This window comes from Mobula birostris, chromosome 8, assembly GCF_030028105.1.
Source record: "Mobula birostris isolate sMobBir1 chromosome 8, sMobBir1.hap1, whole genome shotgun sequence".
Taxonomy (NCBI): domain Eukaryota; kingdom Metazoa; phylum Chordata; class Chondrichthyes; order Myliobatiformes; family Myliobatidae; genus Mobula; species Mobula birostris.
The window spans coordinates 58215410-58228876 of record NC_092377.1 but is presented as its reverse complement, the minus strand read 5'-3'; the positions used below and the strand labels follow the sequence as shown (position 1 = coordinate 58228876).

Below are 13467 nucleotides of genomic sequence, written 5' to 3'. Positions count from 1 at the left end.
CTCACCAATGCCTTATACAACCTCATCATAACATTCCAGCTCTTATACTCAATACTTTGATTAATAAAGGCCAATGTACCAAAAGCTCTCTTTATGACCCTATCTACCTGTGACGCCACTTTTAGGGAATTTTGTATCTGTATTCCCAGATCCCTCTGTTCCACTGCACTCCTCAGTGCGTTATCATTAACCCTGTATGTTCTATCTTGGTTTGTCCTTCCAACGTGCAATATACCTCACACTTGTCTGTATTAAACTCCATCTGCCATTTTTCAGCCCATTTTCCCAGCTGGTCCAAGTCCCTCTGCAGGCTCTGAAAACCTTCCTCACTGTCTACTACACCTCCAATCTTTGTATCATCAGCAAATTTGCTGATCCAATTTACCACATTATCATCCAGATCATTGATATAGATGACAAATAACAATGGACCCAGCACTGATCCCTGTGGCACACCACTAGTCACAGGCCTCCACTCGGAGAAGCAATTCTCTACTACCACTCTTTGGCTTCTTCTATTGAGCCAATATCTAATCCAATTTACCACCTCTCCATGTATACCCAGCAACTGAATTTTCCTAACTAACCTCCCATGCGGGACCTTGTCAAAGGCCTTACTGAAGTCCATGTAGACAATATCCACTGCCTTCCTTTCATCCACTTTCCTGGTAACCTCGTTGAAGAACGCCAATAGATTGGTCAAACATGACCTACCACGCACAAAGCCATGCTGACTCTCCCTAATAAGTTCCTGTCTATCCAAATGCTTGTAGATTCTGTCTCTTGGTACTCCCTCCAATAACTTACCTACTACCGACATTAAACTTACCGGCCTGTAATTTCCCGGGTTACTTTTCGATCCTTTTTTAAACAATGGAACAACATGAGCCACTCTCCAATCCTCCGGCACCTCACCTGTAGACAGCGACATTTTAAATATTTCTGCCAGGGCCCCCGCAATTTCAACACTAGTCTCCTTCAAGGTCCGAGGGAACACCCTGTCAGGTCCCAGGGATTTATCCACTTTAATTTTCCTCAAGACAGCAAGGATCTCCTCCTTTTCAATCTGTACAGTTTCCATGATCTCACTACTTGTTTCCCTTAATTCCATAGACTTCATGCCAGTTTCCTTAGTAAATACAGACGCAAAAAACCTATTTAAGATCTCCCCCATTTCCTTTGGTTCCGCACATAGCCGGCCACTCTGATCTTCAAGAGGACCAATTTTATCCCTTACAATCCTTTTGCTCTTAATATACCTGTAAAAGCTCTTTGGATTATCCTTCACTTTGACTGCCAAGGCAACCTCATGTCTTCTTTTAGCCCTCCTGATTTCTTTCTTAAGTATTTTCTTGCACTTCTTATACTCCTCAAGCACCTTATTTACTCCCTGCTTCCTATACATGTCATACAACTCCCTCTTCTTCTTTATCAGAGTTGCAATATCCCTTCAGAATCAAGGTTCCTTATTCCTATTCACTTTGCCTTTAATCCTGACAGGAACATACAAATTCTGCACTCTCAAAATTTCCCCTTTGAAGGCTTCCCACCTACTGATCACGTCCTTGCCAGAGAACAACCTATCCCAATCCACGCTTTTTAGATCCTTTCTCATTTCTTCAAATTTGGCCTTCTTCCAGTTCAGAACCTCAACTCTAGGACCAGATCTATCCTTGTCCATGATCAAGTTGAAACTGACGGTGTTATGATCACTGGAACCAAAGTGCTCCCCTACACAGACTTCTGTCACTTGTCCTAACTCGTTTCCTAACAGGAGATCCAATATTGCATCCCCTCTAGTTGGTCCCTCTATATATTGATTTAGAAAACTTTCCTGAACACATTTTAAAACTCTAAACCATCTAGACCCCTAACAGTATGGGAGTCCCAATCAATATATGGAAAATTAAAATCCCCTACCACCACAACTTTATGTTTCCTGCAGTTGCCTGCTATCTCTCTGCAGATTTGCTCTTCCAATTCTCGTTGACTATTGGGTGGTCTGTAATAAAATCCCACTAATGTGGCCATACCTTTCCTGTTTCTCAGCTCCACCCATAAGGACTCAGTAGACAAGCCCTCTAATCTGTCCTGCCTGAGCACTGCTACTCTATTCCCTAACAAGCAATGCTACTCCCCCACCCTTCATTCCTCTGCCTCGATCACATCTGAAACATCGGAACCCTGGAATATTAAGCTGCCAGTCCTGCCCCTCCTGCAGCCAAGTTTCACTAATTGCTATAACGTCATAATTCCACGTGTCAATCCACGCCCTCAACTCATCCGCCTTCCGCGCAATACTCCTAGCATTGAAATATATACACCTCAGAAGATTTTTACCACCACTCACAACCTTTCTATTAGCGGATTTGCTTGAACTTTTAACATCATTTATTTTCATCCCAGCCACACTGTCAGCTCTGGCACTCTGGTTCCCATCCCCCTGCAAATCTAGTTTAAAGCCTCCCCAATAGCACTAACAAACCTCCCTGAAAGGATATTGGTCCCCCTGTAGTTCAAGTGTAACCCGTCTCTCTTGTACAGGTCCCACCTGCCCCAGAAGAGGTCCCAATTATCCTGAAATCTAAAACCTTGCCCCCTACACCAGTTCCTCAGCCACTTGTTCATCCTCCAGAGCATCCTATTCCTATCCATTGAGTATGACTGAGAACATCATAAAGGTTATTTATAGAACAAAGGGACAGGAAAAATGGGCTCCGGGGCAACAAGGAAACCAAAATTCACCTACACTTCTCCAAACAACCTTGGACCCAGCCATTCCTCCCCTCTGTTCTAGCCGCAGCCTCCAAATTGCTATGAAGTAAGGAATCCTAGCTCCATGGCTCCACCTTTCCACGATTCTCAATGCTTCTTTAATGTGATCACTCAAGTCGGGTATGATGCTCTCCTAAGGGGTTGTCTATTGCTGGGTCCTCAGGTGGCTGTGGAGACCGATCAGGGATCTACATATTCTGGTGCATTGTGGGTACGATGATGTGGTGGCCGTGATTAGTGGTTCGGTCTTTTGGGTGTTCAGTTTCTTTTGTTCTATGTAGCACAGTGGAGGTTGTCCTCACGTAGCATAGCACCCAGATGACATGACCTATCCATCAGAGATGGTATTGGTTTATTGTGTTGGAGATGCTGTTCATGTTGGCCTCCTCCAGTACTCTGGTGTTAGTGTATCTGTCCTTCAGCTGATCCTCAAAACCTTTCGTAAGGCTCTTTAGTGGTACTGTCCAGGGCTTTCAGGTGCCTACTGTAGGTGGTCCATGATCCATGACTCAGTTCCGTAAAGTAATGTAAGAAGACTAACTGCTCTATAAACCTGAAGTTTTGGTTTGATGTGTAGGTTGTAGTCTTCAAAACCTCCTTTCCTTAATCTTGCATTGGCTCCACTAGCAATACTTAGGTGGTGGTTGATCTCTGAGTCAATATCTGCTTTTAATAGAGAATGCTGCCAAGGTAGGAAAAGTAATTTTCATTTTCAAGAGCAATATCATCAACTTTTATGGAAGGCTGGATAAATAGATGGTTGGGTGGTGGCTGATATAGGACCTTTATCTTTTTTGTTTATGTTCAATAGAAGACCTAGGGCCCGAAGTGTCTTGGCAGAGCTATTCAGGATACATTGGAGATCATCTTTAGAGTGTGCTGTGATGTTGTCATCTGCATACTGAAGTTCCATGACAGCAGTGTTGACCTTGTTCTTGACCTTGAGCCAGTTGAGGTTGAAAAGCCTGGTGTTCATTCCATACACAACTGGGATTCCCTGTGGCAGGTCTTGGTCAATGAGGTGAAGGAATGCAGTAATAAAGTTGGCAAATAGGGTGGTGCAATAATAGAGTCCTGATTGACTCCTGTCTTAACAGTGAATCGTTCTGATTCAGCGCCACTATTGTTGATTATGCTCGCTGACATGCCATCATGCACAGCCTCAGTATTCAAGAGTATTTGTCAGGAAGCCATGTCTTGATAGTATCCATCACAGACCTTGCTGGTCTACTGTATCTATGAAAGCCAAGTACATGGGTTGCTTTTGGTCACAGCATTTTTCCTGCAATTAACATGCTGTGAAGATCATGTCTGCAGTACCTCTAGATGGGCAGAAACCACACTGCAATTCAGGGAGTACTTCTTCATACAACAGAAGGAGTCATGCAAGGATATATACAAGCACTTTGTTGTCAGGAGAGAATGCCTCTGTAATTGCCACAAGCTGCCTTGTCTTCCCTCTTGAATATTGTCACTATTAGAGCATCCCTGAGCTGCGAGGAAAGTTCAGGGAAACTACTGACCCCTCCAGCAATTCTTGACACCATATTTTTCAAACTGACCTACATATATACTACTGCGCAAGCAGCAGTGCACTGTTTCAAAACACTTCTCTGGCAGGCTATCGAAAGTTGGTCAGCTCCGTTATCATGAAACCCAGTAAACATATCTGGGGACCTACCTCATAAGTCACCAATCACTCCGAGCTTGCACACTTGAATTTATGAACCATATTTTCAGAAAAAAACTCCATAGACAAACCACATCACACTGATGTCCCTCTTGCAATAGATCCTCTTTGATATCCTTAATATCCATCTAAAACTCCAGAACAGCAAAGCAAATGTAGCTTAAGGACTGCTATATTTTAAAATGAAAACAAATTTACAGTAGAAAGTGCATATAAATATGAATAATTGAAATGGAACTGAAAATATAATTACTTCCACAATAATAATCAATAATAAGATAAAAATACAGATTTAAGATCCAGTGTTCAGTAATCTTGAATTATAAAAAAAATCATAAATTGGATATTAGATTCATCTGTTCAATGTAGGTAATTTGTTATTCCAAAACCTTCACTTTTAAAGCAGAATGAATTTTCCAAAGAATACAAAATTGGTTCATAAATTAGTAACTACCTCGTGACACAGACTAAGAATTTTTGCAAGTTCATCTACTACCTCATCTAGGTTACTTGTGGATGCAACTGCATCTTCTCTTGTTGATGCTCTCTTTTGTAAAGATTTCTGAACAGCCTGTAAAAAAATTTAGGATGTTAATACAGTCAACCTCACTGCACTCACAAAGCAACAGGTTCCTTGATACCTATAAAATCTGTACACTTTCCATCCCAATTTTAGATAACAATATAGAAACCATCTATGTAACTAGAGTAAGCTCTAGCCCGAACATGAAATGTTTCAAAATTTACATGATCTCTCAATGGTATTCCAAAACCTACCTTCATCTCCAATACTATTAACTTTATCTCCCATTTCATCCTGGTTTCAAGTCAAGTCAATTAACTTAAGAAAGTGATCAATTAACTTGGGAAAGTGACTTCAGAAGGAACACTCAAAGGAATTCTCCTTAAAGCAAGGGTTCCCAAACATTTTTATGCCATGGGTCAATACCATTAAGCAAGGGGTCCATGTACCCTAGGTTGGGAATACCTGCTTTAATGGATCCCAATCATTTATAAACTCAACAGATCCTTGTGATTTCTCAAAAGTTACCATCACTTAACCCAGTAAATGATGGATAGACAATTAATGTTTTTATTATTGCACAAATTCACTGAAGCCAACAATTATTAAGATGTTTACTCTAAACTTCACTATTTGTGGACAGTGATCTTAATTACTTTTATCAAGTGGATTAATTCTCAATTCTAAAATTTTCCAAAGCTTATTCATCAATTTGGTTGGTAAAATACATTAAATAACTTGTGATGCTGATAATTTATTAGCTATGCAAATTCAATACATTCAATGACAGATTTACTTTGCAAATCTGATCATTTATCTGCATGATCACAGCTAATTCCATCATCTAATGATGTGAAAGCAATATTAAAAGGTGCCACAGTGGCGCTGCAGTTAGCACAACACTTTTGCAGCTTGGGGCGTCAGAACTTGGAGTTCAATCCTAGCATCCTCTGCAAGGAGTTGGTACATCCTCCCTGTGGAATGCATGGCTTTCCTCCGGGTGATCTGGTTTCCTCCCACAGTCCAAAGGTGTACCGGTTATAGGTTAATAGGTCATTCCATGATTAGTTTAGGGTTAATCGGTGGGATGCTGGCAGCGTGGCTTGAAAGGCCAGATGGGTCCATTCCGTGCTGTATCTCTAAATTAATTAATTAAATTAAAAACAGATTAACCTGGCATGTGGATTCCATTTAATTTATGAACATAATTTAGTCATAACTCTGTTTATCTAACAGTGGGAAAAAGTAGAAGGGTTAATAAAAAATATCAAAATAGTGGATGCAGTTGCAACATAAATGAAACGAATACAATCTTTAAAAACATCTTTGATCCATCACAAACATCAGGCCAGACAAAGGATCAGAGTTCCCACTGATTTCAATGGATATCCCAGGACTACACATTAAGATGCAGAGAGAAAAGTAAGCAGTTGTTTTTTCAAAAGTTATGTTACTTTGATCTAATGATATTCATCATCTCTAAGTGCTCTTCTGTTTTCAATTATATTTCAAAAGAAATATTTTTTAAATCATTCAGTCATAGAGAGGTACAGTACCGAAACAGGCCCATCGGCCCATCTAGTCCATGCCAAAAACCATTTAAACTACCTACTTTCATCAACCCGTACTGGGATCATAGCCCTCCATACACGTTTATATAATTGTTACATTTATATATAATTGTTTTAATGAAAAAGAATTCAGGAGCATTTTAAAAACTGTTAAAATCTTTGACAGCTTTGACAGGAACAAAGTACATCTTTCAGCTTTGTCCTCTCTCAAAGCCTGTTGTGAGGATTAGAGTGGCAAGGCTTCAAGGCTATGCTGTCCAAGGCCTAACTGCCACTCTGAATTCATGGTCAGTGAAGGTAGCCCTCAGATCCTGGACCAAAATTGTACAAGCTGCCGTGGACCATGGGCAGTAACTTCAAGCATTAGGCCTGGTCCAGGAAGACTGATCGCATATAATTACAGCTGTCAAAAAATCCACTGCAACTGTTAAATGATAGTGTGACAATGAACAAGAATGTTTATTTGTTTAAACAGACTGCTCAATGGGAACAAGTGCTTGGAATATTGCAAAAATGTGCTATAATTTGATATAAATAATTTTTGTTTGTTAGTTACATTACGCTTTACCTTATGATCAAAAGAAGACAACAGCCTGAAATATTCTAATCATTAAAAAATAATTTACAAATTTCACTTGGTAGACAACATCTCTCTATTTGTTTCCTATAAGACAAAGGGAACCCCATAGACTGTCAAATGGCTACAGTGGTGCTAGAAAGTTTGTGAACCCTGTAGAAATTCCTCTATTTCTGTACGAATATGACCTAAAATGTGATCAGATCTTCACTCAAGTCCTAAAACTAGATAAAGAGAACACAATTAAATAAATAATACTAAACTTTATACTTGTTCATTTATTTATTGAGAAAAATTATCCAATATTAGATGTATTTGTAGGGAAAAGTATGTGAACCTCTCAGATTATGCATTCTACAGAGCTATTTGGAGTCGGGTGTTCCAACGAAGGAGATAAGATTGGAGGTGTGGCTTGTAGGGGTGCCCTGCACTATAAAAAAAGACACACAAAGTCAGGTTACTGACAGAGCCTGCCCTTCTCAAATAAGATCTGTTTATGTGAACCATACCTTAATCAAAAGAGACCTTAGAAGAAGAAATGCAGAGATGCTTGAAGCTGGAAAAGGCTACAAAAGCATTTTTAAAAACCTGAGTGTACATCAGTCCACAGGAAGAGAAACTGTCTACAAATGGAGAAAACTTAGTACTGTTGCTACTCTCCCTGCTGATCTCCTGCAAAGATCATACCAGTAGGACAACGTGCAATGCTGAAGGAGGTGAAAAAGAACCCGGGTACTGTAACAGCAAAAGACCTGCAGAAATCTCTGTTTGTGTGTCCACCATAAGACTGAACAAGAATAGTGTTCGTGGAAGGACACCATGGAGGAAACTACTGCTCTCCAAAAAAAAAACCATTGCTGCATGTCTCAAGTCTACAAAAGACTATCTGGATGTTCTATAATGCTTCTGGAATGTTGTTCTGTGGACAGATGAGACAGATGAACTTTTTGGCAGAAATGCTCATTGCTATGTTTGCAGGAGAAAAGGCACTGCACACCAACACCAAAACCTGATCCCAACTGTGAAGCATGATGAAAGGAGCATCATTGTTTGAGGCTGCTTTGCTGTCTCAGAGCCTGGATAGCTTGCAATCATTGAGAGAACAATGAATTCAAAATTGTATCAAGACATTTTACAGGAGAGTGTAGGGTAGCAGTACGTTACCTGAAGCTTAATAGGTCGAATAATGCAACAAGACAATGATCCAAAATACAAGAATAAGTCAACAACAGAATGGTTTAAAAAGAAGAAAATTCATGTTTTGGAATGGTCGAGTCAAAGTTCTGACCTTAATCCTATAGAAATGTTGTGGAAGGACCTGAAGCAAGTAGTTCATGCAAAGAAGCCCACCAACATCCCAGAGGTGAAGTAGTTATGTTAGTTGGAATGGGCTACAATTCCTTCAAGCCTATGTACAGGACTGATCAATTACTGGAAACGTTTGGTTAAAATTAATGTTGCTCGAAGGGGTTACACCAGTTACTGAAAGTAAAGGTTCACATACTTTTTCCAACAAATACATGTAATATTGGATCATTATTCTCAATAAATAAATGAACAGGTATATCATCTTTTGTGTTATTTATTTAATTGGGTTCTCTTTATCTAGTTTTAGGACTTGTGTGAAGATCTGATCACATTTTAGACCATACTTATGCAGAAATAGAGAAAATTCTACAGGGTTTACAAACTTTCTAGCACCACTATATGTAAAAATGTTGTACTGGAAATCATAACTATTTCAGGTTCCATCAGTGTTCTGCACAATACTTGGAGAAAGCTACAGTGGATACCCATGCTGCAAAACAAGTTAAATTGTTCGGGTTCCTAGGTTCACTTATTTGCTTGCTGAGACCATCCCTCTATGAGAGTACAGCTGTCAACTGTAGAACAATAGAACTGTAGAACACAAGCAATGGGATATAGATTTGCCCTTGGTCCACTGCACTAGCATACATAAATTGTAAAAGGTGTGCAATGTACTTTGCTTTTGCAATTCAACTTCATCGATCACACTAGATAGCCACCATTATGACGATACATTTAGCACAAATGACTGATGGTGTAGGTGGATTTTGATTCTTGTATCATTTCAGGGTATAAAATTCAGGAAACACAGGGGAAAAATTTAAAGTTAAGAAAATTAATCTCACATAAAAAGTGTATGGTTATATAGCTAAATGATAGATCAGAATTTGCTATGTTATTAAGTGAGGCTGTTAGTTCTGGTCATACTAAGGAAAAATAGGTAAGATTTTGCAAAAATGAAAAATCAGAACGTTTCTGTTAACAATAAAGTGGTATGAATGGAGACTTGTAATTTGAAATTGTCACTCTAAGGCAGGGTTCCACAGAACCCTAGCGTTCTGCGAGAGATCGTGATTAAAAAAATAAACATTATTTTTTTAACTTTGCACCACGAGTACGGTAGCTGATGGTGAATGCAGTATTGGACAGAGGGGAGGACAATAGGCAGATGAGTAGGGTGAAGTGCGTTTTCCGAGCATTGAATGGACTCGCCCAACTTCCAGCCTCTTCCTCCTGAATTAACTCCCAAACTTCACAAAAAAAAACGTCTTTACAATGAAAGCTACTTATCAATAGGTTTTACATGGATTGATGATCCAAGTTGTCCTATTTCATTGTGCCTAGTCTGTGGCAAACAAAATACAAATGTAGCAATAGCTCCAGCAAAATTGAAAAGACACTAACTACAAACCACAGCCATATTACACGTAAAAGTGCTGATTACTTCAAACAGCTATTGGCATCACAAAACAAACAGATTAAAGCTTTTGAAAATAAAATCACAATCAGTTAAAAGTCTCAGGAAGCAAGTTATTCAGTAGCTTTAAGGCCACTTCATTAGAGAATGTTTAAAAAACTATGTGAAAGAGAGCACACCAATCTCCTGCTACATATAGAAATCTGGTGACTTTATAAATTACTTTATACTTTATTGTCGCCAAACAATTGATACTAGAGCATACAATCATCACAGCAATATTTGATTCTGCGCTTCGCGCTCCCTGGAGTACAAATCAATAGTAAACATTAAAAATTTAAATTATAAATCATAAATAGAAAATAGAAAAGAGAAAGTAAGGTAGCGCTAAAAAACCGAGAGGCAAGTCCCGATATTTGGAGGGTACAGCCCAGATCTGGGTCAGGATCTGTTCAGCAGTCTTATGACAGCTGGAAAGAAGCTGTTGCCAAATCTGGCCGTATGAGTCTTCAAACTCCTGAGCCTTCTCCCAGAGGGAAGAGGGATGAAAAGTGTGTTGGCTATGTGGGTCGTATCCTTGATTATCCTGGCAGCACTGCTCCGTCAGTGTGCGGTATAAAGTGAGTCCAAGGATGGAAGATTGGTTTGTGTGATGTGCTGGGCTGTGTTCACGATCTTCTGCAGCTTCTTCCGGTCTTGGACAGGACAACTTCCATACCAGGTTGTGACGCACCCTTGAAGAATGCTTTCTACGGTGCATCTATAAAAATTAGTGAGGGTTTTAGGGGACAGGCTAAATTTCTTTAGCTTTCTCAGGAAGTAAAGGCATTGGTGGGCCTTCTTGGCAGTGGATTCTGCTTGGTTGGACCAAGTCAGGTCATCTGTGATATTGACCCCGAGGAACTTAAAGCTTTTGACCTGTTCCACTTGCGCACTTTAGCAGAGGAAGAACTCTCAATAGGGTTTTTGAGCTGAAAGGTGAATTGCAGGAGTACTTTCAAGAAAATAGTAGGCCAGTTTTGCCGAGTGCTTTGAAGATGAAGAATGGCTGCAGAAATTAGCCTACTTAACAGAATTTTTCATCGCATGAACTAGTTGAACAAGCCTCTCCAAGACCCTGGAGGTGACTTCAAGTGACAAGATTCTTAGACTTAAAAGGAAACTGAATCTTTGGAAAAATTATGTTGGAAAAGAAAATCGTGAAATGTTTCCACTGCTACTTGGGCTTGAGAGTGAGGAGGATATCAGAAAGTCTCGAGTCTTATTAAAAACCACCCCTGGAAAAACGGCAGAACAAAATTGAACAGTATTTTTCCTTCCTTTCAACGCAAGTGTATGACTGGGTGAGGGATCATTTCTCTAAATCTACTGCTCAGCCTGAGAACTTGACTTTGAGAAAAGAAGAATAACCTTGTGAGCTGCACTCTGACCATGCACTCAAGATGAGATTTACTAACCTGCCCAGGGCAAGTTCTTGATTTCTGTGAAAGAAAGGTATGCTGCCATTCATGAGAAAGTAATGAACATTTTGCTGCAGTTTTCAACTCCTTACATGTGTGAGCAAGCATTTTCTTGTTTAACAAGCATCAAGAGCAAGGACAGAAATCACCTCATTTCATTGAAGGTGAAATCCAAGTAAGCTTATTTCAAGTTCGAACCAGAATTGAGAAATTTATTATGTTTGCCTTATAAGCTTTTTTTAATTTATGAAAGGTAAAGAAAGATTAACTTCAAGAAAGGTTGGCTAAAAGTTCATTCTGTACTCAAAAGAGGATTGACAATTATTTTTGGATTATTATATCTATAGCTTACTGATCATGCTGACATGCTGTGAGCTGTAGATATAATATTTTTTATGCTGGGGTTCTCTGAGACCTGAATATTATTTCAAGGGTTCCTCCAGGGCAAAAAGGTTGAGAAAGGCTTCTCTGAAGGTTATATATAGAGGAATAATTGAACTTTCAACAGCATAACCACTCTGGCTCTAAAAAAAATGTACATGGAATCGTATTTAATGAAAATTCAAATTGCAATTAAAAAATATTTTCATGATTTTGTAGTACTTAATGACTTAGATCCATGCACAACTTTCAATCTTCATTTAATTTCCTACTGAAGTTACATATCCCATTTTCTTCTCCCTCCTGCTCTTTAGTGAGCTTGTTTCAGGGAAGGTTCTTCAATCTGATTATTTGAAAACCTCCTTGTAGCTTGCTATGCTCACATGAAAAGCGTACCATATCAAACTGTGTGCTTGAAATCTCCATTGGTAAGCATATCAGTCTCTGGACAACTTACTGTGAGCTTAATGGGAAAACCATGAGAAGTGATATTCAGGCATTTTTCCCATTCAAAAAAAAAAATCACAAGTGACTTCTTAAAATTTGCAGTAGATATCCATTTAATATGATGGCACATTTCACCTGAAGCGCAGAGCAAGGAAATGTTATTACCCGTTCCAAATTCTTTTTTCCTCGTTGGTGTTGTCTGGATAGTCGTGCTGCTTCTTCTTCTGCATTTTCCACGATTGCTTTCTCTAATTCACTTTGTATTACTGCTCCACCTTTGGCTCCTGTTTCTACAGCACATCTTTTTGCCATCTCTTGTTCATATTCATCTTTAGATTGTCTAGGTAAGAGATAAAGAGATTATCAAAAAAGGATGAAAATAAAATAACAAATTGAAAGTGCTGTCACCTTACAATGGAAGGAATGGGGAGAGACAAATATGTAATGAAATTAATAAAAAAGTGGTCTTAATACTGAAATTAACTGCACAAAACAGTCAGTGCATATCTAATTGCTATGTTTTATAACTGTTAAAACATAAAACTAACCATAAGAAAAACACTGAGCTAGGGATAAATATGTGTGCTTCATTTCTTTTAAGTGAGGCACACACTTATGATGTAATGACGTATACCATTCACTTACTTTCATATATGACCTTTAGAACATAGAACATACAATAGTACAGCATATTACAGGCCCTTCGGCCTACAATGTTGTGCCGACCCTCAAACCCTGCCCCCTATATAAGCCCCCACCTTAAATTCCTCCATGTACCTGTCTAGTAGTCTCTTAAGTTTCACTAGTGTATCTGCCTCCACCACTGACTCAGGCAGTGCATTCCACGCACCAACCACTCTCTGAGTAAAAAACCTTCCTCTAATATCCCCCTTGAACTTCCCACCCCTTACCTTAAAGCCATGTCCTCGTGTATTAAGCAGTGGTGCCCTGGGGAGGAGGCACTGGTTATCCACTCTATCTATTCCTCTTATTATCTTGTACACCTCTATCACGTCTCCTCTCATCTTCCTTCTCTCCAAAGAGTAAAGCCCTAGTTCCCTTAATCTCTGATCATAATGCATACTCTCTAAACCAGGCAGCATCCTGGTAAATCTCCTCTGTACCCTTTCCAATGCTTCCACATCCTTCCTATAGTGAGGTGACCAGAACTGGACACAGTACTCCAAGTGTGGCCTAACCAGAGTTTTAATGAATTATTTAAGCAAACAAAGAATGCTTAATCAACCAATATATTTACAATTTTACTCAAATATTACTGATATATTAAATAGACAACATTCCTTTCTGTGTAGCCATA

The 13467-nt window shown here is 39.3% G+C and overlaps 1 protein-coding gene across 2 annotated transcripts in view; it reads right to left on the bottom strand.

Moving 5' to 3' along the window:
- cfap36 (cilia and flagella associated protein 36) overlaps positions 1-13467 on the bottom strand; it is a 112391-nt gene that overhangs the window by 28305 nt on the left and 70619 nt on the right. Inside the window, exons 6-7 of one of the 2 annotated variants that reach the window (XM_072265262.1) lie at positions 12315-12489; positions 4962-5036 (exon numbers count right to left, since the gene is read on the bottom strand). In XM_072265262.1, the coding sequence (XP_072121363.1) occupies positions 4962-5036; positions 12315-12489 (250 nt within the window). The remainder of the gene's footprint in view (positions 1-4961; positions 5037-12314; positions 12490-13467) is intronic. The other variant, XM_072265263.1, reaches the window with a different exon arrangement.